The sequence below is a fragment of the Crotalus tigris genome, unplaced genomic scaffold, assembly GCF_016545835.1.
Source record: "Crotalus tigris isolate CLP2741 ecotype Arizona unplaced genomic scaffold, ASM1654583v1 scf7180000017568.12009008, whole genome shotgun sequence".
In the NCBI taxonomy this organism is placed as follows: Eukaryota; Metazoa; Chordata; class Lepidosauria; order Squamata; family Viperidae; genus Crotalus; species Crotalus tigris.
This window is the reverse complement of record NW_024096478.1, coordinates 8947767-8970920: the sequence shown is the minus strand read 5'-3', so window position 1 is coordinate 8970920 and position 23154 is coordinate 8947767. Positions and strand designations below refer to the sequence as shown.

At 34.3% G+C, this 23154-nt stretch overlaps 2 protein-coding genes and 1 long non-coding RNA gene across 3 annotated transcripts in view; 1 reads left to right on the top strand and 2 right to left on the bottom strand.

Moving 5' to 3' along the window:
• Positions 1-1943, bottom strand: part of INSYN2B (inhibitory synaptic factor family member 2B) — a 108381-nt gene extending 106438 nt beyond the window's left edge. Inside the window, exon 1 of the mRNA XM_039353215.1 lies at positions 1800-1943. The gene's annotated coding sequence lies outside the window, so the exon portion shown is untranslated. The remainder of the gene's footprint in view (positions 1-1799) is intronic.
• Positions 1-23154, top strand: part of DOCK2 (dedicator of cytokinesis 2) — a 308188-nt gene that overhangs the window by 209992 nt on the left and 75042 nt on the right. Inside the window, exons 28-29 of the mRNA XM_039353200.1 lie at positions 3460-3558; positions 4031-4125. Of these exons, the coding sequence (XP_039209134.1) occupies positions 3460-3558; positions 4031-4125 (194 nt within the window). The remainder of the gene's footprint in view (positions 1-3459; positions 3559-4030; positions 4126-23154) is intronic.
• On the bottom strand, positions 12084-14632 carry LOC120312481. Its single transcript, XR_005557907.1, has 3 exons — positions 14567-14632; positions 12821-12881; positions 12084-12292 (listed from the first exon to the last, which is right to left on the bottom strand). It is a non-coding gene; the product is annotated as an uncharacterized LOC120312481 (long non-coding RNA).

The window sequence follows — 23154 nt, the reverse complement described above, 5'->3', positions numbered from 1 at the left end:
ATAATCAAGCCACGTTATTCTTTTATATGGATAAATCCTTACTTCCTACATCTTACATTTTAAAATTTTAAAGAATGGGGGTTTTTTAGCTAATGCTTCATAACATAGGTATGTAAAGCTACTCGGTGCAATATGACTATTTTTTTTAAAGACTAATCAATCATCTCATCATACTTCTTTTTATGTCAAAGGGTTTTCAATAGTCACTGAAAGAATATCTCATTTGTCTTTGACATGCTGTTTTGGCTTTGGTGTGCTACTGATAGATATAAATTCAGTAATATCTACTTTGTCATCCCACCTGACCTTTGCTCCTCTCCCCCAAAAATCTGGCAGTATCCCATATTTCCAAACAGCCAGTTTAGGTAACGGTATTTTTTTTTTAATCTTTGAGTTTATTAACTCTGTAAAATGGCAAGAGGTTGTTGTGTATTCCATCATTATATTTGTGTATATTATTGATTGCATCTATTGATAATAGATTCATATCTTCCAAACAGATTTATATCTTCCTTTCTTAACATTCTCTTAAACATTTCCCTCACCAATCTAATGTTTCATATGGTTATACTTATTTTTGTACATGTTTGATCTAGTTTCACTCATGCCTATTTGTATGGTGACACAGAAGTAAGCATAGCTGATCTGCTATGTGAAAATTCTGCTTAAACTACTTAATTTCCTTAGTTGCTAGGTATTTTGGAACTGGCATCAAAGTTCTCATTCTTATGTTACACATGTACCAGAGTGCATATTACAGTCTGTGAGTGGCTATTTGGGAAAAGTGTCTTCATCCTAGGTTCTAGACATCAAATCAAAACTTTAAAAAAATATTAACAAAAATAGGCAGTTGCTTTAAGGATTAGCTGGATGGTCACGCACACCTTGAGTCTACTACTCTTACTCACTTCCATCCATCTCCTAGTCTGTTGATTGACTTGTACAGTTCTGTACATTTGATGCTTTGACAACATTCCTGGGTAACTCCAAAGCAAAGATACTTTGAAATCAGTCATGTAGCCTGACTGGATAAAATGAGATGTAGATTACAGAACTACCGTAAGTACAAGACAGCTAATGGCAATATTAAGGGTCAGTTGCTTATAAAGTGAAGTTACTGAATGGCACTGGTATGAGACAATGTTTCAGCATGAAAATGTACCTCTAGTTTGTATTTTCAGCACCCAGTTATCAGTGACTCAAAACTGGATAGCAGAACCATAATTTTAACTCTATTGCCAGCTGAATTGTTTTAATAAAACAAAGCATGTCATCTGTTAGTTCACACTGTTCCCATTTGCAGTTAGTAAATCTGCACACACATGTAGGACAACAATGCATTTACAATGCTGCAGTACACAAATAGCCAGATTTTGAGAATTGGCTTTTTTCAGAGAGATTTACATTTTAAAAATAGTTTTTATTTTGCTGAACAGGATCTTTCCGAAGATGTTGCTTAAGCCACAAGGGATTAGTGGAAATCATTTTGGGAAGGATAAGCAGGAATATTTTGAAAAGCTTTCAAATCAAATGAAAAGAGCAATCTTGAATATCTAAGATTCTACTGTTTATACTTATGAGAGTTCTTTTTGGTTTCTAGAGGCAATAAAATCAGTACATTTGAATAGCAAAGCTGATCTTCAAACAACTGCAATTTTTAACTCACATTCTAACATCTCCATAGGATCCAGAAATGCCTGTCCCTTAAAAGTAAAATATAACATTTGCCTCTCAAAAGTAAAACATAAGCTTTTCTTAAAGAGAAGAGCATTAGTAACAAAAGCTACAGAAATCCTTACCTGAAAGATCTGGGATTACCTGCTGCAAATCTCTCCTTTTAGACCTCCATAGATAACCAAAGCTCTAATAGTGAAAAGGTAACTCCAAAAGCTGAAATAAGTTATCATTTATGTAGTAATTTGCACAGTTTATATGCCAGAACTATACTGGTCTGCTCACGTAGGAATAAATAAAAAAGCAGCACCATCTGAATAGAAGCTACGGTATGAAAGTAAAAAAAAGACCTCTAGTGGCTACAACCTGAAGTTAAAGAGGCTTCATTTCTCGCTTTAAGTACTGTAGTAGACAAAATGGTTGGATATATTAAAGTACAGACAGTTTGCACTCATGAGCCACCTTGTATTTTGCTATTAAAGAATTAAAAACAATCAAAAACATACATTTAGGGAAGGAGAGGTCAGATGTCTCAGGTTAGTTTGACGTATAAATTTCCAATTAGAATGAGCAATCGTTCTAAATGTGAAGCAAGTCTGATAGACAGATAACCTTAACTTGAATTTTCTGGTGTGTAGTGGACATGCATATATGTTGTTGTTTTTTTAGAATTTTCAAAAAGCTATTTTTTAAAATAATTCTGGGAGAAAGGTACTTGGCTTAGTGTTAAATGCCAGCCAGTTTCAGCCTAGGAAAATTTAATCTACTACGATTTATTAGAGCTTGATGCTTTAAGAACAGGTATAAATCCGCAAATTAGAAAAGTAAGAATACATTTGTCAGCTTGTGTGTTAAATTTTCTTAGGGCTGCAGTTAAAAGAACTTCAAACATCTCAAGCAGACAGATGACACTTAAATGGGTGTAATTGACAGCTCACACTGGCTATATTACAAATGCAAGTCATGTTTTGGGGGAGAATTATTAAGATATGTGTAAAAATGTACTTGCAAGAAATGTATGAATCTTCTCAGGGAAGATTTTTTCCCCCTTTGTTCTAATTCTGAGTCCACTTTTGGAAAGGGTGGCTGACATTTTTATCACCGATACAGCCTGGCTAATTTTAAGATGGTTTTTTTTTTTTTTTAATCTCTTCTCTTTCTTCAACCCTTTTTACACAGCTTTGTTTGCTCAGTGAAATCAGTATTAGGATTTCACAAATAGAATTATTCTCCTTTTAATGAAATGTAGACTTAACATTTTTATGATTATTTGAACTTTCTCTAAGAACACATTTTTTTCAAAACAAAATTCTAGAAATTTCTTGAAAATGTATTGTCTTTTTTAATTTGTTTAAGAAAATAATATTAAATTTCTCTGTACCAAACTGTGATATTGTATCTGTGTAGCAAAACGTTGCCCATTTTTACATCCGAGTCTATTTATTTTGAGAAGTTTTGAAAACTGTAGCTCACACAGTATAAGCAGAAATAGTTCTTTTTTCCCATCAATTATTTGGCATGTGTTACTTTTATTAATTTAATTTATCTTTATTTAATTTATTGACCGCCCATCTTACGACTCTGGGCAGTGTACAATATTAAAAAAGATAAGATTTTACAAAACCTATAAACAACATGAACTAAATCATACAATAAGATAAATAGTTGTTGAGGTTGGTGTTACGGGCATAATATAAATGTGTTATTTTATCACTTAATGTATTTAATCTAGATTTAATCTAGATGTATATACATTTCATCCCTGTTAATCTGTTTCTTTTGCAGAGTCATTTTGTGGCCTGCATGACAGCAATCCTGGACCAAATGAATAATCAGCATTATTCTTCATACATTGAAACTTTTCAGACGAGCTCAGAATTAGTGGTAAGTTTTCATGGGAAACAGTCTCAAGCACATTCATCTCAAAATGGGCTGGTTTATTTTTCTTTTTGATGCATATAGTAATGAATGTTAGTTTACATAACAGGTTTGCCTTTGAAGTTTCAGTCTTAAAAAATAAAAGTGGGAAATTATGTCGATCAACTAGTATTTTGAATCAATGCTGGATAGTTTGTTTTTTTTAATCGGGTACTTTTCAATTTTAGTGTATTTGTTGCTTTACCATGTCAGTGCAATTTCATGCAAAAATGAGTGGTATAAAATGCTAGCGCTGCTCTTATTTTTTTTTTCTGTTCTGTTGCTCGATTGCTGCAGTCATTATTAAGCATTCTATATAATCGAATCAGCAATATATATGCAAGTTACATTGCAAGATGGGAACAAGATTTCTTTTCTGTATTTGAGGAATGTATGATATTTAAATATAAAAGATAAATATCTGTATTTTTTCCACTAGGACTTTTTGATGGAAACTTTCATAATGTTTAAAGATCTGATTGGAAAAAACGTTTACCCCTTGGATTGGATAGCAATGAGCATGGTGCAGAACAGGTAATACAAGCCTATAGAGGGCTATAAGACTTGCAGCCTGCTGGACAACTTTAAACATTGGCAGCGGAGAGATTTTGAAAAACCCACCAAGGTTAAATAAATGTCGATTGGGAATGATAAATGAGTGGCTGCATTACCTGGAAGTAAAGCTGTACATTGCTGGCTCTTAAGCTGTGTATGCCTGCTATTAAAAATCACAAGCTTATTCATATTATATATTTTTCCTATCCGCTGTTGCAGTTCTTTAACTATCCTGCGGTTATAGGAAGTCTGGATTTAAAAAAAAAAACACTGAAAGTTTTATTAATTAGAGATGTGAAGATCAGGTTAGCTCTTCCCCATTAAATGGTTAACAGAAGGTGACCTCTGGAAGTTTTTTCCACCATATCTTTTTTTAATTATTTAAGTCATTAGGAAAAAAAGGTCAGTAGAAACGGGACCATTTAAGAATCTGGATTAGATATACATTATGCATGGTATTACATGATCCTTTAAAATACCTTGGTGATCATATGAGCACAGGGTTCTTTTCTATGAAAGGGGTTTCTCTGTGTGCAGCCAAATGAGGTCCCTGGTATTCAGGAGCCCCAGACTGAGCTATAGTTCATATGCCAAACTGTGACAAAATTGTTGATCTTTGGTCCTACAGTGTTCAGAGGAAAATGTGAAAATAAAGGTCAGAAGGGGAATGTGAAGTCTGAAGTTCTGGAAGACTCTTATTAGCATTAGCATAACAACCTCCCAAATATTTTAGTTATGAAACCTACATAATCCAAGGATGTCTTAATTTGTCAGCCTCTTGACTACATTCTGGCCTCTGACATAGAAGACGTTGTCCATCTGTAGTCTGATCTCTGATTCCGTGTAGTGTTTGCATCCATAGGGATTTCCAAGGGAAGTTGTATATCGCAAGCAATGGATTTTGTTTGTGATTAACTTTTATGTATTTGTGACCAAAATGCTCAAATTTTCCCCCAGTAGGATGTGTAATACAATTCTCTCTCTCTCTCTCTCTCTCTCTCTCTCTCTCTCTCTCTCTCTCTCTCTCTCTCTCTCTCTCTCTCTCTCTCTCTCATGTTTTTAATCCTTTTGTGTGAAATTCTTTCTCATTTTTTATTACTACGCTATAGCTTATCTATAAAGCCATGCTGCATTTTAGGTATATTTAATGTATAGCTCAAATCATGTGTCATATCAGAATTGCTGCATTGCTTGAATCTACTGATAGCTTTGCCAAGTTCCTGCTTGATGTATTCCGAATGGAACAGGAAGATGCATACTAAGATGATGCTATTTTCCATATTCCCCCTTGCATTTGGATCAAACATAATTGCAAATACAGAGAACTAGTTTTGAAACAGTAAATGAAGGTTCAGGGGCTAGGACACAAGAGACTTGCATCAGCTTTGAAAGTCTGGAACTGAAGAAAGATTGCAGGTTGACAAAATGTCTGGCTCAAATCATCAAAGGGTTTTAGGTTTTTGTTTTTTTCATGAGAGTCAAAATGAGTATATGAGACCTGACAATAAAAGTTTGGGCTAGTTTATAAGTTTTTAACCATCAGCCCTTTGAATTTACTTGTTTCATTCCATACAATTTATAGGTAGATCCTGATTTATGACCATTCATTTAACCACAGATCAAAGTTACAGCGACCTTGGAAAATGTGACTTACAATATGTATTTACATTTATGCAGTCATGTGATCACAAATTGGGTGCTCAGCAACCAGTTCACATTTACAGCTGGCTGCAGCATTCTGAGGTCATATGATCATAATTTGGGATCTTTTTTGCCAATTTCTGGCAAAAACAATAACAAACACCCATTGGGAAAGATGGATCCGCCTAACAATTTGATTTGACTTATGATTGCAATGGCTACAATGAAAATTCCAGTCCTGATGGTGAGGAATGAACATATGTGACTTATACAAAGGTTGAATGAAAAGTAACTCCTTCCAGTTTATAAGGTACCAACATATGTTAGAAGCTCTGATCTGTTTTTTTTTTTAGCATTACCTATTTAATTCAGTTGGTGGGAAGTAGCTATAAGGAAAGGCTGCATGCTCATCAGTGTGCTTTAAACAATGTGACATGACTGAATTTTTGAGTACAAGTATCCATTGGCTTCTGTCCACTCATTCAGTGATTTTTCAAAGTTATGGTGACATTGAAAAATGGACCTAGAACCAGTCCTCAAAGTTCCAGCCATTGTAGCATTCCTGCAAGCACATGTTTATGATCTGGGCTCTTGGATGTCTAGCTCACAATTACATGTAGCAGGGAGCTGCAGTCAATGAGGTTTGTAACCTTTCCTGCTGGATTTCCATGAGCAAAGTCAATGGGGAAGCAATCAACAAGGTTCATATCAGAAAGGTGGGAGGCGTCCAGTGAAGCAAGGCAAGCTAGCATGTGCATTTTCTCTGGTGGATTGTGGTAGCATTTCTGCTGAAAAAGCAGCTGAATATGAGATCTCGGCTGCCAAAATACTCTCTGAACCTGTACTTCATACAGCTGACTTCTGTGAGCAGACAGGAGATACTGTTATTTCTGCAGCTGCAGCTTGCAATGAGCTGGGAGTCAGGAGTTCCATCATCTCTGAGCTGTAAAAACAGCCCTCATGGACCCACACAACCTTAAGCAAAGCCCTTTTAATCCGTTGCAGTTTATTATTTTAATTTCTTCTTTAAGATTGATAAACTGATAATCTGTTCTATGGAAAGCTGACTTGACAATGGTAACGTCAATGGTGTTCAAGTGGTGCTCCAGTTGTTTTGGCACTGCACTCCAGGTGCCTATTACTACTGATCTATCTTTGCTTTCTTTTGCCAGTCACTCTATTTCTATTTACAGGTTTTTGTGTTTTGTGATTTTCTCCAGTTCTTTCTCTTCTACTCTGTTGTCTTTAGGTACTGCCATGTCCATGATCCAGGGTTTTTTTGTCTTTCTTATGGACAGTTGTTAAGTCTGGGGTGTTATATGGTAGATGCTTGTCTGTTTGAATTCAAATGTCCCAGAGCACTTTAGCTGGTTCATTTTGTGTAACATTGTTTATTTTGTGGTCGTTACTATTATTATTATTATTATTATTATTATTATTATTATTATTACACTTTTAATTGTTGAAAGGGATTAGGGGGATTTAGACTAAATGGAAAGGGAGATTATATACTTGTCTTGTTATGTAATTAAATTAAAATTATGTAATTCTACTGGGCCTTTGTTGATTAATAAGTTGAAGGTTTACAGATGAGTTTATAGAAAATGGGATGAGACCATCCTTCCGGGGTAGGTAAAATGAGGACCCAGATTGTTGGGGGCAATGTAAATATATATATACATTGCTTACTGGTGTACACCGCTTAGAGAGTGCTTGCACTTAAAGCGGTATATAAGTCTCATAAATAAATAAATAAATGTGGAATAAAGATTTTTCGGTTGTAATCTAAGAAAGGAATAGTTTGTTAATTTTGGATATGCTGGTTGAGTATGAAGGGGGGGATTTCAGTTTCTTACTATCTTTGGGGAGAATATTTTAGTTTAGATTTATCTGTTTCATATAGTTTTTAATAAAATTGTTAAAAAGAGAAAGGCTGAAGAACTGATGGAAAATAATTTGGTGGGTCAAAGACATATTGATATCAACCTTTGTATTTCAATGAAGAACATCAAACATCGTTACTGATGTTCTTCAATATCTGAAAGTTTGTACAAGATAAGTTCCTCTCATGCTGACAGCAAAGATGAAAGCTTCAGGAACTGAAATTTGCCAGCAACTGTTGTCATATGAGAATAGATATTTCTTCACAGAACTATGACAGCCAGTGATACATGGCACAGGAACTAAACATTACTCCATGGTGAATCATCACCAAGATTTACCTGCAAATTGGGAGAGATTCAAAATTCTTGGTTACAGAAATTTGGGATGCAGATGGTATTATTTGCATGAATTTCCAGGGACTGTTATTAACTCAGAATATTACATTGCAACACTCAAAACTTTGAAACAATGATAAGGCAGAATTTAGAAACACAAAGGATATTTTGCTGCAAATTGATTACACTGGGTCTCATACTTCCTGAGCCACCCAATACTATAGGATGGATTGGATTTCACGACCTTACACCTCCCACCATACAATCCAGATTTGGGTGCTATAAAACTTCCACTTTTTCCCAAACTTGATTGAATATTTTAGAAAGCATATGTTTGACTGAAATGATGAGGAGCAGGACTTCAGAACTTGTTTGAAGATGAAGGACAATTAGTGGATCACTCAAAAGGAAATTGCTGTCATGCTTGGTATTCATAGCAATATGTCGGTCACGTTCAGTGCTTTTTTTGTAAAAAAAAAAAAAAAGGTGCCAGAACTCATATCTTGTTAATCTTTTATTTAAAAAATTATATATTCAGTCCTTAACATAAATTTAATTTATTGTATTTAAGGCAGAGGTTCATAGTAAATTTTACACTAAAAATTAAAAAAAAGATTTTCAATTCACCAATGATTTTTTAAAATAAAGAAATTATTTACTTTTCGCATGTAGTCAATCTCTGTACACACTCCCACACACGTCAGTTGTGTAATGAAACATAACGGATGCCGCCCACAGTAAGCATTCAGCGTGTAACCAATCACAAGCTGAGCAGTGGCACAAGCTGAGCAGCGCCATCACAACCAATGCAGACGAAGTATGCATGCATCGAAACACAAGCAGTCTGCATGCACCATTTTAATGATTTTGCCCTGACCTGCTACGCTCAACAGGGCAATTCAAGTCCACGTGGACTAAACATCAAATTTTCAAAAATTACTTTTAAAACTTGGAGAATCCATCGGAAAAAGGTGCCAGAACTCCATTCTGGTGTATTCTATGACAAAAAAAGACTGGTCATGTTGTTGATATTTTTCAATATCATAAGAGTTTGTACAACAAAAAGTCCTCACAAAGTGGAAGAGCTCCAAAATGAATTTATTTATTCTTTAATTGTGGGGAAAACTTTCTTCAAATTCATTATATTATATTAACTGAGTCTTGAAAGATTCTGGTTTACTTTGGGAAAAAAATGGTTGGGAACAATTGATTTATTATTTTCTGTGTTTAGTTGTCTTCTGATTTCAAATACTGTTGGAAAGTACCCATTTTTATGTGGAGATAAGTTTGTGCTCCTCCATGATCATTGTATAATGATTCACAGAAACTTTATAGCAAATTTTTGAGCAAATCTTCCGGTGATAAACTGTTTCAAGAAGTACTTGGCACAAAGAACAATAATAATTGTATTTAATCAGTCCTTATATAACTAATTGCAGTCATTTTCACCATGGAACATAAAATTCTCTTTGTATTCAAGATGCATCTGTTGATCATTCAGCAATATAATTCTTACAGAACTTTTACAGAAAAATCATTCAGAAATGTAATTCTACAACATCCGTTGACTGAAGTAAGCTATATAAACTGGAGGCTTTCTAGTCTATGAAAGAGACAGGACTAGAAAAGAAGAAATAGCAAGTGCAAAACTAGTTACAAAAATGACAGATGGAAAGCTTTGGTTTCTGGACCCCTAGCACGTACCTGGGTGTTAGACTGAGTCTGAAAAAAAATATGGGAATATCTTCTGACCTGGAATGATTTCATATATCTGATCCAGTGCATTATAGGATACTGAAAGGAATCGCTAGTGATCTGAACTTATATCCATTGCATTAAAAATATATATGCTAAAATATGCTAAAGAATGAAGCATCAGATGATTGGATTATGTCAATGTTTCCTCATTTTCAGAAAAAGAGGACTTGGTGACTACTGTTGAGGGGTTCTTCATATGAATGCATGGGAAGATGTCTAGATTGTATCATAAAATATCATTCTGAGTAATCACATTTTTTTCTTTGATCATAGAATTTTCATAATACGAGGGCCATTTGGAAATAAATCTCCATTTGAGCAAGAAATAGGCAGGGATAGTGATGCCCATCCTATGGCGCTATGCACAGTAGATCAGTAGGTAGTGAGAAGTGGAAGGAGAAGTTTGTGTTGCAGTTGACTCGTCCGCTAGATCAATTGAAAATTGCCATAGAAAATCCTGCCAAATGTGAAGTGCATGCAGTAATACGATTCCTGTTTGTGAAAACACTTTCGGCAGCTGCAATTCATTTCAAACTGTGTAATGTTTATGGACCAAATATGATGAGTAAAGATGTCGTACATCAATGGTGTCACATGTTTAAAGATGGACGAACTGATGTGCATGATAAAGCAAGAAGTGGCCATCCATCTCTAGTCAGCGATAAACAATGCGCTTCACAATGCTGTTACAGGGTGGCTTCCTTCCCAGGCAGGAGATTTTTTTGCAGAAGGAATTTCGAATCTTGTAAGACATTATGAGAAGTGCCTCAATTTGAATGGAAATTTTGTTGAAAAGTATTGTAAAGTTGTAGTTTTCTAATATGTATAATAAAAAGTTCTGTATCTGCGAGTGTCTGTCATTGATAACCTAACGGAGGTTTATTTCCAAATTGCCCTCTTAAATCATGGCAATGCATTAGGTATATCCTGATACCACCAAAGCATTATTTGACTGTACATAACATGGCTGGCTTTAAAAGAGTAGTCAGATAATTCCTGTAACTGGTCCAATATCAAACTGAACAAATTTTCATCTGAAATGCTGTAGAGTTTTATTACATATTGAACACTTTTATAAAGGACTTGGTAAGTGGCGATAAGAATGCTAATAAAATGACAAAAGATTCCAAATGGACATATTTAGTTATTTACATAAATTTTAAAAAATGCCTCACTACCATGTCTCACTAATTCTAGGTGCTTTACACCATTAAAAGGCAGTGCAATCATGTCATATTATAGAAGACAGAATTAAAATTGGAAACAATTTTAGGTTGGATTAAAGAAGTGGACAGAAAATAGCAGAATTAAATTTAATAGAGACAAATATGAAGTTCTTCCCTTAAGAATTAGAGATATCTGATCTAGTAGTAACACCTAACATTGTTGATCACAATATGAATCAATGCATTGACACTGCTGCTAAAAAAAGCTAATGTAATCTTAGACTATATAAATAGAAGTATAGTTTCCAAGCTTAAGTTACAGGAAACCATATTCTGGTTCAAGGTTATGGAGAAGATTCCTAACAGAACAATTTTATATGAATATAATCAGCAAAGGCCATGATGATCTCATTTAATGTGTTCAAGTCAAGATATTTCATAGCTAAGTGTCATGGATAGTTCCATGAACAAGAAGTTAGGCCTGAACATCAGAGAATCCCTTTCAACTCTGTGATTCATTTATGAACCATTATTCATCTCTTCTTTCCAAATGTGCATTGATATGTGCTGAGCAACTTACTGTTTGATCCTATGCTGTTCACTTGGAATCTGTGCAAAATACATAAGATTTGATAAGCAGACAGTGATGCTGCAATGATCATTCTTAAAATTATTATCTTATGATGGGAATAGATTAGGTAGTTTCAAAATCTGAGTATATTAATCTAGTAAAGAATATGGAGAAGGTACTAAGATTATGCTGATGTATTGCCCTGTTTCTTCAAGCTGGTAATAATCTTCCTGAGTTGTTAGTTTCCTAGAAGCTACATATTCAGGAAACTTCAACATTTACCTGAAACTTTCCCATTGGCAGCCATTCAAAATATCATTCTGCTATGTCAATCATTTATTAATTTCAATATATATTGCACACATGTTAATGTATAGCCTTTACCTGACCTGAATAGATCCTCCTATCACAAGAACTGCTTGGATTTTTGAAGATCTTAGCAAAATTATATGTTATTAATTTGCAATGCCTTGTCTTTGATTGTTCTTTCCTATCACAATTGAATCAGTACAGTGTGATCTAATAAATGTTTTCAAATTGTGAAGAGGTTGACAAATCTTTATGAGATGTGTTGTTGTTTTACTATCCCCTGTGATGTGTTTGCAGAAAATTGTTGATAAAATTGCTCATATCTGGTCTGACATTGAGAGCCACTTTGGGATAGTGTTTAAGACAGTCACTTGTCTCAGTTTAATGAATGATTTCATCTTCTTCAACCTGAAGTGTGGATAAGTGAGTTTGAAGATTAACCAGGCTACTTGCTTGTTGGATATTTTCCCATCCTGTTTACACTGTACAGAGAGATGAAATCAAAAGTTGTTTCTTGAGGAAAGATTTATGTATAGTTTCATTTAAAACAAAGAAATAAATCACTTCAAGAAATATATAGACATTTCATAGTTAGAATAGAATAGAATAGAATTACATCTCTAAATACTGACCATGTTTGACATCTCTGTTCTAGAACAAGAGTTCAGTTCAATTCTATTCTGTTCCAGACTTTCTGGATGATACCATTATTTACAAACTTTCCAGAGCTGTTTCAGACCTTTTTTTGGTCCAGAAATAGGCAACAGGTGGCTGCTGCATCTAGGGAAACTGTTTTTCAACAAAAACTTCAGCCAATTGTATCTTTCTTGCTAATGACCTTCTGTTTAGATTTTTACAATGCGCTTTGTTTGTAAATTTGCTTGTAAATTTTTGATTGCTTAAGTGCATTTGGAATCTGCAACTAATTCAACATCTGACAACTATATTGCTTTATAATATCAACTGTTTCGATACTATACTGTTAATCTTTAGATATTATCTCCAAAAACCTGCATAACTTGAAGTTCTGTAGGATCATTTCTTTTCTTAACATCTTTTCTGCAGTTCCCCCTGTGAAGGAAAACAAGGTTGAGGAACAGGACTTTCTAGGTGATTGTCTGGTCAGAACTATAATTTTGACCTTTTTCCCCACAAAACAATATTATGTTATAGAATAATCTGAGTTTTAAAACAATCCAAAAATCTGATTTAGGTAAATGACCTTACTTTAATCAGAATGTTTATGACAGTTTATTGAAATCAAATAATTATTATCTGGCCTTATTTAATTGATGTGCTATTACTACTTTTAAAGTTCTATATTTGGTGGAAATAAGTCACAGTGTCTCCTTCACCAATAACCTTGTTTTATATGATGTTTATGAATGTGTATTAGTTATTTGAACAGGCTCAATTATGTAATATTATTTATAAGAGCTTGAATATGCTATTCTAGTAAACCATTGACAATTTGCTTTGAATAAGATGAAATTAATATAATCTTAAAATGAGATTAATATAGTAAAACCTCCTCTCAAGAGAATATTTCATAAAGTTTGGTTGCAATCATTGGAGCTGTAACTTAGAAGTTGGAAAATTATCTCTTGTGGTTGGGGTTTGCACTCTTATTGCTTACATTTTGAATTTAAATCAATAAGATTGTTAATGCGTCTTCGGATTAATTGATTAATTGACATGTGTAAACTTTATCTATTTCTATGGCTGCACCCTATCCAGAATCTCAGTAATTCAGTAACTTTTATTCACAAATCAATTCCCCACTAATTTTGTTTGAGAAATCCCTTACAAACCAATTATTAGCCACTTGATTTAGAAGAAAAGTATAATAGAGAGATTTCTGGGAAGACATTTCTCTTACATGATTATGACAATTTGTGCAGACTGTTAATCAAGTCAATGTCTCTGTGATACCTTATCACTTCACAAATCTCACTTCTCAATTACTCTGCACATTATCTCAAACATGTCAGCATCTGCATTATTCATAGGTACAGTATTTTTAATTCTACAGAACAATGACAATACATTGATCTTAGCTTGCTTTTTGCTCCTTCGGGAATGTCTTGTGTTACAAATTCATATGGGAGATGATGCTTTATGTCCTAATTCCCTTCCTCCTTTTATGAGGGGAGGGGTGGGTCATTTCAATATACAGTAGGCATATATATATATATGCATGCCCTAGTGTCTTAATTTAGTAAATCTCAGAGGTTTTGGCTTATATCATCACATCATGTCCTTTGCTATTCCAGTGAAGGTTGTTCAGCACTGGTGCTAACTCTTGGCACTACCACAGCAGAATTTTTCCCCCAGTATTTGTCTTTTACATTATTATTTAATTTATTATTTGAACACTTTTGCGCTTCTTAAGTATTTAAACACCTAGGAAAGAGGTACAATTTGATCTGCAACATTTTTCCAAATGTAACACCCTCCATATCAAACTTAATTTTGCTTTGATTTTGTTAAGCAAGATTTGCCAGTTTTATATTCTCAAAAAATGAGGAACAATAATAGTTTCTCTGCACAAGAATCCTGAACTTTGATTGCACTTTAACAAAAGCTAATCTAATTAGCAGTGCCTTAACACCCATTTCAAAATTTCAAAATAAATTCCTCTAAGATCAATAAGAATTATTCTCAGTAAAGATTGCGACCTTAGAATCACTTATAACAAGTAAAAACCTGATTGAATGTCTGAGAAAATATCCATAACTTATCTTCTGGATACTTACCATACTCCATTTTTAACTATTAACTGAGCTATGTACACTGCAGCTTTGGCATCATAACAGCCTTTATTCTAATCTGAAAGAAAAAAAATGGATTTCAACTGGCTTTTCCTTTAGTACTTTTCTTATCTTAATATAGCTACTACTTTACTTTTACCACCTTACAATTGGAAAGCTGTTTTTTTCCCAACTAATGCATCAGCAAAGCCCCTGGATTTTAGTACTAAATATTTCAGTACAGTATTTTTTTTATAAAGAAAAGCAGTATGATATACCCCTTAAAGCAGCAGACATTTTCTAGCAGAGCACATTTCTAAAAACTCTACATTTTCTAAAGGAGCATTTTCTTGCTCTGATAATTGGAATTCTTTTATATATAAATTTTACCAATTTTATAAGCTCTGCTAGCTTTTGGTGCAATTTATAAGTATGTTTCACAAAAACATAATAGGGTTACCACGTGACCTCTGGGCTTCTTTTAGTATTTATGTTTATTTACCTTAGTAAGACATTGGATAATGAGAAACAAATTATTGTAATTTCCTGCATTGTTTATACATCTGGAAGCAAAGGATAATTTGAGCATAATACTGCATTGGTCTTTTTCAGATATAAAAATAAACTGTATTTTACGTTTAAAAACACAGTTCTTCTAAAGCCACATACAAAATGCAACAGTAATAAAATGTTAAGCAAGTAGAAAAATTGGACTGCAGAACATTTTCTGTTCAGAATTCTAGCTTTCTCATATTTTCTTACCTCTTTCACAACATTTAGTCAGCTAATAATACAGCAGGTATTTTATATTTTGTAAAAATATGCTGACCTAGTATTGTATTTACTCCTGCACCTTCTCCCAAATTTGCTGATACTTCCTTCTCATGTTTGAGCTTACTGTTTTAACCATTCAAGCAATAATACTCATGTCCAGAATATCAAAAGAAAAAAAAAAGAGATATAGAATTAAAAGTGAATACAATTCATTTTTAAACCAGAATACAGTTAATAAATAGCTGGGAAAGTGGTCTTTCATGTAACCCCAACATTAAGAAGAAATGTTCTTGCCAATATTTTTCATGCTATGTTGTTTTTCTATTTTCATACAGTGCTTAACTCATTTAAAAATATGATCCTCCCATCTCCTGTCTGTGAAGCAATTTATTCTTCTAACTTAGTGTATTGTTTCTGTAGAATTCAAAGTGGATCAACTTTCATTATCTCTGAATAACATTAATTCTTGTGCTATTGTACAGCTATCTTTACAAAGTAAATATATGAAACCTACCCCCTCCCATAGTCATATAGCTGGATTGCTCAGCTGCTTTGTTCCCATTTAATTTGTAGTTCCATCTGAACAAGGTAGCACTGAAGGACTTTGTCCATTCCTACAGTATCTCTTTAACATCTTGTATATGGCAGTTCATCCACCATCCCTGTCATTAGAATTCCTGCTTTCTATTTATCTTAAGCAAACAGTGGTGATATATCTGGCAAATATATCATCTCAGATATTAGGAACTTGAGAAGAACAGTTCATGTCTTAAGGTTCCTTGTGTCAGGGGAGCTGAGATGTTCAGTCTTGAATAGCAGCTACAACAAAAATTTTCTTCCTCATTCTTGTTTACTGTGTTTATGACAGTTTAAGAAGAATTATATTTGCTTAGCTATGGATGCTAAGCAGTATATCCTGTGATCTGTAAAATATTATTGCTGCAAGATTTGTAAACTAGGCAAATATTTATTAGTCCCCCTTCTCAAAGCTCATGCAAAAATCACAGTAAATAATTGCAGAAAAGCTGCCATAAACAGCTTTTTTGGCTGTTTTCATGTTATGACTCTGGATCAATAGACACTAGGTGTAGCAATGCTAGACAAGGAACTTATGCCATAAATGTTAGCATTTTCCATACCTTTGATGACATCAGAACAGCTAAACTGATAAAGGTTGCCAGCTCAGAAGTTTATTTTAAGGTTCAGGAAGGAAAGCAACAGAAACAAAAGCAGTCTTTGCTATTGTTTTCTTCCATGTTAAATAGAAAATATAGGCCAAAGAAATTCAAGAGTGAAATACTGGCCAGGAATTCAGTAAAAATAAAATAAAAAATTAATCCATGGCACCAAAAGGAGAAAGCAGAATTCTCCAGCAGGATGAATGTAGAATCCACCGGTGGGTAATCTCAGCCTTCCTGCTCAGATGAGACTAAGTCATAACTTTAGCCACGCCTCCCTCTGGGTGTGCCTCCCCAGTTTTTTTATTTAGTCTCAGCTCAGTAGGACGCAATCTATTTGGCTCCTCTATTAGACTAGGTTGAATTATTTCAACAGAAATGGTCTTAGCAAAAGCCATCCCATCCCTAATTAAATATTTGCACATTGTTAATTCTCAGCCATTGGCTTTAATCATGATAGTTGAAAAGACAGGATGCTCGGCATGGACCTTCTATCTAGAACCATGGTGGCAAACCTATGGCACACGTGCCACAGGTGGCACACAGAGCCCTCTCTATGGGCACACATGCTATCGCCCCAGTCCTAGGCCTTCAGTTGGGTTTTATAAAACCTTTTTGCTTTAGGCCTCTGCCACCGTGTGCAAATTTTTTTTCAATCAATCAATTTCATCTTTTCATGGGAAAAAAAAAGATCTCGCAAAGTTGGAATTGATTGATTGAACTGTTTAGTCCTACCCAGTCTGCCGTTACCACCACAGCCACACCCACCCATGGGCCACGCCCACCTGGCACCCGATACATAAGTGGGTTTTGGGTTGCAGTTTGGGCACTCTAAAAGGTTTGCCATCACTGATCTAGAAGATTATTCAAAGATCTTTAGATGCAGTTAAAAGTTATCACCATATCAATATCAATATTCATTCTGACTCTAACCATCAACAGCATCGTTTCTGTCTTCTCCCATCAAAGGAGATATTGGTGGTAATAAAGCATATTGTTTCCATGGCAGAAATTGTTTCAGAATTGAGCCTTGGTGGCAGAGTGATTATAATACAGTATTGCAGGCAAACTTTGCCCATAGGCTGGAGTTCAATCCTGACGGGGCTCAAGTAACTCAGACTTCTGTCCTTCCAAGGTCAGTAAAATGAGACCTAAATAGTTGGGGGCAATAGGCTGACATTGTAAAAGAGCCAGATTGTACTGTAAAGCACAATGTGGCAGTGTACAAGTGTAAGTGTTATTGCTATTTTCTTAACTTCATGCTTTATACTTTTGATTCTCCCTAGCTTTTAATGGTTTTCAAACAGCTCTTAATCTTTTTTTTTCTTGGTGCATTTTAAAAAGTGGTTGTTGCAAGATATTTATTGCTTCCCAATTCTATAGGGCAAAAAAAAGATATGTAATTTTTGCATTTTTTTAATCTATTAGTCAATATATTTTTATTTACTATCTTTTATTTATCAATAATTAACATTTATTCTCAGGAAATGGACAATATTAGTAATTTATAGAACAATTTATTTAAGCAAGTAGAATACAAAATTAATCAATCCCACATGCTTTATGAAATATAGAGCAAATTATTTGTAAATTATTATACTTGTAATATATAAAACTGAAATGAAAGTTTATAGAAGTGCATTTTATGATGAGAGAACATTCTTTTATCTTTATTGTGAGGAGAATGTTTTGGTTAACATAAAAGTGATTGTTCAAAAATAAGTATTTTTTTAAAATATAACCATAAGTGTTCCTGGCAATATATAAATATAAAGCAAACATAACAAACTGAATACCTTGAAGGTGATATATTATATACCTTTATTTCAGAATCAAAGTATATTTATGATCAATTCTTTGAACTCAAAAAGGAATGATGTAGTTTCAAAAATATACTTAAAGTAAAAAAAATTAGTTGTCAATGTTTCATTCAGGAACAAAAACAAAATTTAAAAAACCCAAATATATTATTTCTCTATAGATTTGCATCTGTTCACTCAAAATAAGCTTTAAATCATTTATTTTTCCTAAAGAGGTCCCACAAATGCTATTTAAATTTATAAACCACTAGTTTCTGTTTGTCAGTAAATGAAGTTCTGAGTACAGTATGCTCAATGTGCCCGTTTATATAGCCAAGAATTATTTCTAGCTGAGCTTTTTTTTTTTTTTTTGCCAGTTGTACTGTATATTTCTGGGAAGATACATGCTGAAGTATTACTTATTTTTTTTTTTTTTGGATCAAACAGTTTCTCATCTAGTACATACTATTTATACAATTTGTCTAAGCAGGTGCTTCTGTTAAGCTATCTGGATTCACAACATGAGTTTGTCAATAGTTAGTACCAAGGAGAAGTAAAGCATGGCAGATGGTCTCAGTTGGAGATTGTCCAAGCCAGAATGTAACTTGAAAGAGCTCTGACAGAGTTTCCATGATGGTGAACTTTTCCATCATAATGGAATGGAATGGAATGGAATAGATTCATATGCTGTCCAAAATAACTTTTGCCATGACATTTTACAACAGTTCCAAGAAGATTGTCATTGTGAAGCAAAAGTGGTGAAAAACTTAATTGCCACCAACTCACCTGTTTCTTTCATGAGTTCCCTTTCTTATTCTCATAGGCTTTGTCTTAAGTATAGACATTCAGTTTCATAGAGGGAATTGATATGGGTAACTTTCTGAGTGACAATATGGCTAGTGAAGAGCAGGAGAGCCTAAGTAATTGATCATTTAGAAAGAAATTTCAGTGATATTTATTTGATATTGTGAACAGATACTTCATTATCCTTACAAGCAATTGGATATTACAGCAGTTCAGGAAATAAGTCTGAAATTGTATGTTTGCTCTTGTTCTTTATGGTATTTAATTCTTATTATGTTCTTTGTAATCCACCTAAAGCTACTGGAATTGGTTGACATATACAATTGAACCTGCCAGTGCACTGTTGAGCATGAGACAGTCACACATGACTGAATGTAAATGATCCCCAAATTAACAAACCCTATAAGGCGAATGCTTCACAAATCAAAAGTTGCAATTCTCAAAATAGGATCTTGCCTATAAACTCTACCAGTCTGCATTAGAAAGTTTTGACAGAGGTGATCAACCTAGAATGTCTATTCAGTTTTGGTTTTGAATTAAATATTGTTCTCATTTTATTCCTGAGGGAGGTCTGCATTTTTGAAGAATGCAATTTCAGGAAGAAAACAGTTAAACATATTATGCTCTGACTTTGAGGGAGAATTTGCTGATTCACTCTAAAACTCTCTTGTATTATTTCAGCAGTTGCTTTAAGGTAGCAAGCTTATTGCCTTCCTTTGCACAATGCACTCTCCTGTGGCCAGTCTCTCTTTTGCTGCCTCTGGGCAGCAAGGTGAAAAATTAAAATCAGCACTGCAAGCTCAGCACTTACTTTATCTCATCCGCTATGTTCTCCATAGCAGACTCAGTTGTAAAGGCCGGATCCTCTCGCATTTACCAAATCTGAACAAAGCCTGGGAAGGATGAAAGGAAAAAGTGTTTGCAACAGCTTGTAATCCTTTTTGCTCTTATCACAGTGGATTCTTTGCCCAAAGGAAAAAAAGAAATGCGCTCTCATATTTTGGAGGAGGGAGTAAAATGCAATGGAGAATGACAAATACGGCAATTCAGAGAAAGGGTTTGTCATCTGATACACACCGATACATAATTGATTCTGTTTTCCATCTCAAAAGGAATGTGTAATGCTCTGGTTAGAGGTGTTATTTGTGGTTCTGCATGTTAGAAAGCAAGGGCAGAATTTGAAGTATCAAGAATGTAGTTTTGAGTGTCCAGAGGAAATTTTAGTGGGGGTTTTTTGGTTGGTGGTTGTGGGGGGGCAGAGAAGGAATGCTACTCCACTGCTTTTAACGTGCACTGTTCCAAAATTGGAGGAAAGAGGATTAAAAGTTCAGCTACTATAATATAAGACTTCATCCCATAATTCCGGGCCAATTTGGCTTAGTGACTAAGGTACCAGGCTAGAAACCAGGACACTGTGGGTTCCATTGCTGCCTTAACCATGAAAGCCAGCTGGATGACCTTGGGCCAATCATTGTTTCTCAGCCCACAGGTTGAAGGTTGTTGTGAGGGGGAAAATAAGAGAAGAAAGATGTGTTGTATATGTTGTTCACCTTGAGTTATTTGTAAAAATAATAAAGGTGGGATACAAGTAAATAAATAAAATTCATTTTCTGAAAATAAATCTTACTGAATTATATGATGCTTACTTATGTATCGCCATCTCTCTTATCTATGTGAGAGAGAGAGAGAGAGAGAGAGAGAGAGAGAGAGATGATAGACACATTTGCACTGCAATTTAATGTTTTGTTAACTAGCATTTTTTAAAAAAAAATCAGATCAACAGGATTTTTTTGTTTCTAAGTAAAGGAGTGCAGAACTGAGGTTTTAACTGGAATCTAGTCTAGTCTCATAGTACTTTAGCTACTGGAATTCTAATTCTTAGTAAACATAGTATCTGGAAATTCTGGAAATTGTAGTCACTCCTGGGAAGTCAAATGAACAGTTTAGCTTACATTCTAATTGGAAAATACTTTCCAGTTGTTACAAATTTGAAACAAAAAGTGCAAGTTCAGACTGAAATTGGAACAAAAACACTGGGCCCAGTGAGTTTTGTTTTGACATAATCCAGCCAATGTTGAATTGTATTGATGGAATGTTTCAACTGAAGGATAGTCCATTCTGAGTTCAGAACAAATATTTCCCATTTTATGCAGAATGCTATAGAAAATGGGTAATAGATGAAAAACAAAATAATTGCTCCACTATTTGAAGACCATTAGAGAAGAAAAACAACATATTCAAAAATAATATGAAATATAAAGATCAAACATAAAATATGAATTAATCTATGTGAAGACAGAAGAGATAATCTTAGAGATATTTATTAGCTTCAAGATGTTTTTCATCCTATCCATGAACAAGAAAATGCCTAGTTTCTATAGAGTTTTTGTTTGTTATGTTTTGTTTTGTTTAGAAAATCTTAAATAGCACGCCATAAGAATTACGACCAGAAATTGTCAGTACTGATATATCTAGCATTAGCCACTGAATAAAACTTTCAAAGCTATAATAAACATAGTGTTCATAATATTAAATATTTTCTGATATTAAATATCAGAAGCACTGATACTGTATATTTGCAGTGCAGCACAATATAGAAGTACTGATATATACTATTGAATATTATAACTGTATTGTTCTTAACAGAAACTGAGCAGTTGGAGCTCTCACCTCACAATCTGTAGGCTGTGAGTTTGATCCTTGTTGTTGTTGTTAATTGCGAAGTCGTGTCCGACTCATCGCGACCCCATGGACAACATTCCTCCAGGTCTTCCTGTCCTCCACCATCTTCTGGAGTCCATTTAAGCTCACACCTACTGCTTCAGTGACTCCATCCAGCCACCTCATTCTCTGTTGTCCCCTTCTTCTATTGCCCTCAATCTTTCCCAGCATTAGGCCCTTCTCCAGTGAGTCCTTCCTTCTCATTAGGTGGCCAAAGTATTTGAGTTTCAACTTCAGGAGTTTGATCCTAGGTAGTGGCACATATTTCTCTCTCTGGGCGCAATGAGTAATTGTCTGCTGCCAACTCCAGATAGGTGTCAGGAAGGGTATCTGCCAGTAAATGTTCAAGTTCCATTCAGTTGCCCCGACTCCTCCCCGATGCAAGAGATTACTGGGTCATGAAAAGAGAAAAAATGTTCTTAGCAAAAACTACAAATATTGCATATTAGAAAATATGGTATGTTTTCCAGGGGTACAGAGTCTTGAGGTGAGATGGTGGATTGCAAAAAGCCTGGTGCATAAAATTGTTTAATATGAGATGTTCATTGAATTATTACCAATCAATAATAAGTTGCCCAGAATCACTCCTTATGGGGAGATGGGCAACATACTAAATAATAGATAGATAGATAGATAGATAGATAGATAGATAGATAGATAGATAGATAGATAGATAGATGATGGATGGATAGATAGATAGATGATAGATAGATAGATAGATAGATAGATAGATAGATAGATAGATAGATAGATTAAAACAAGCAAGCAAGCAAGTTTTTACAGTAGGCTTTCAGAACTAGGGAAGAAGGAATTGAAGTATTTCTCTTCTATTTTCCATTTCATTTTTCACTTTAGGTAGGCATTTCAACTAAATTAAATCGATTTGGATTCTGTTTCTCATTTTGTTACTTCAAAGGACACCTAGATTGCTAGCCAAGCCATGCTAATATGTGGCACTTTATCATCGTATCTCTGCCTAGAGTAATGAACCTAAGCATAAAATGAATCCGTCAATCAGGCCACCAAACCCAAATCTCAGCTGAATAAATTTGTGAAACATGCATAATATTTGTATGACATCAATTCAATACATTTTATAAAAGCTAAGGTTGCATTGGAAACCTTTCAGGGTGAATTTGAATATTAACATTTCATCACAGCAGTACTAGAAAGAGGAGACCAATCTCCTTGACTCAATATTTCCTAATATTAACCTGTTTTCTTTGCAGGTGTCTAACAAAATTCTGACTTGTAAGCAATGGTAGCGGTGATGATCATACATACTTTCTGAATTTTATCATAATCTAGTACTTGTTCA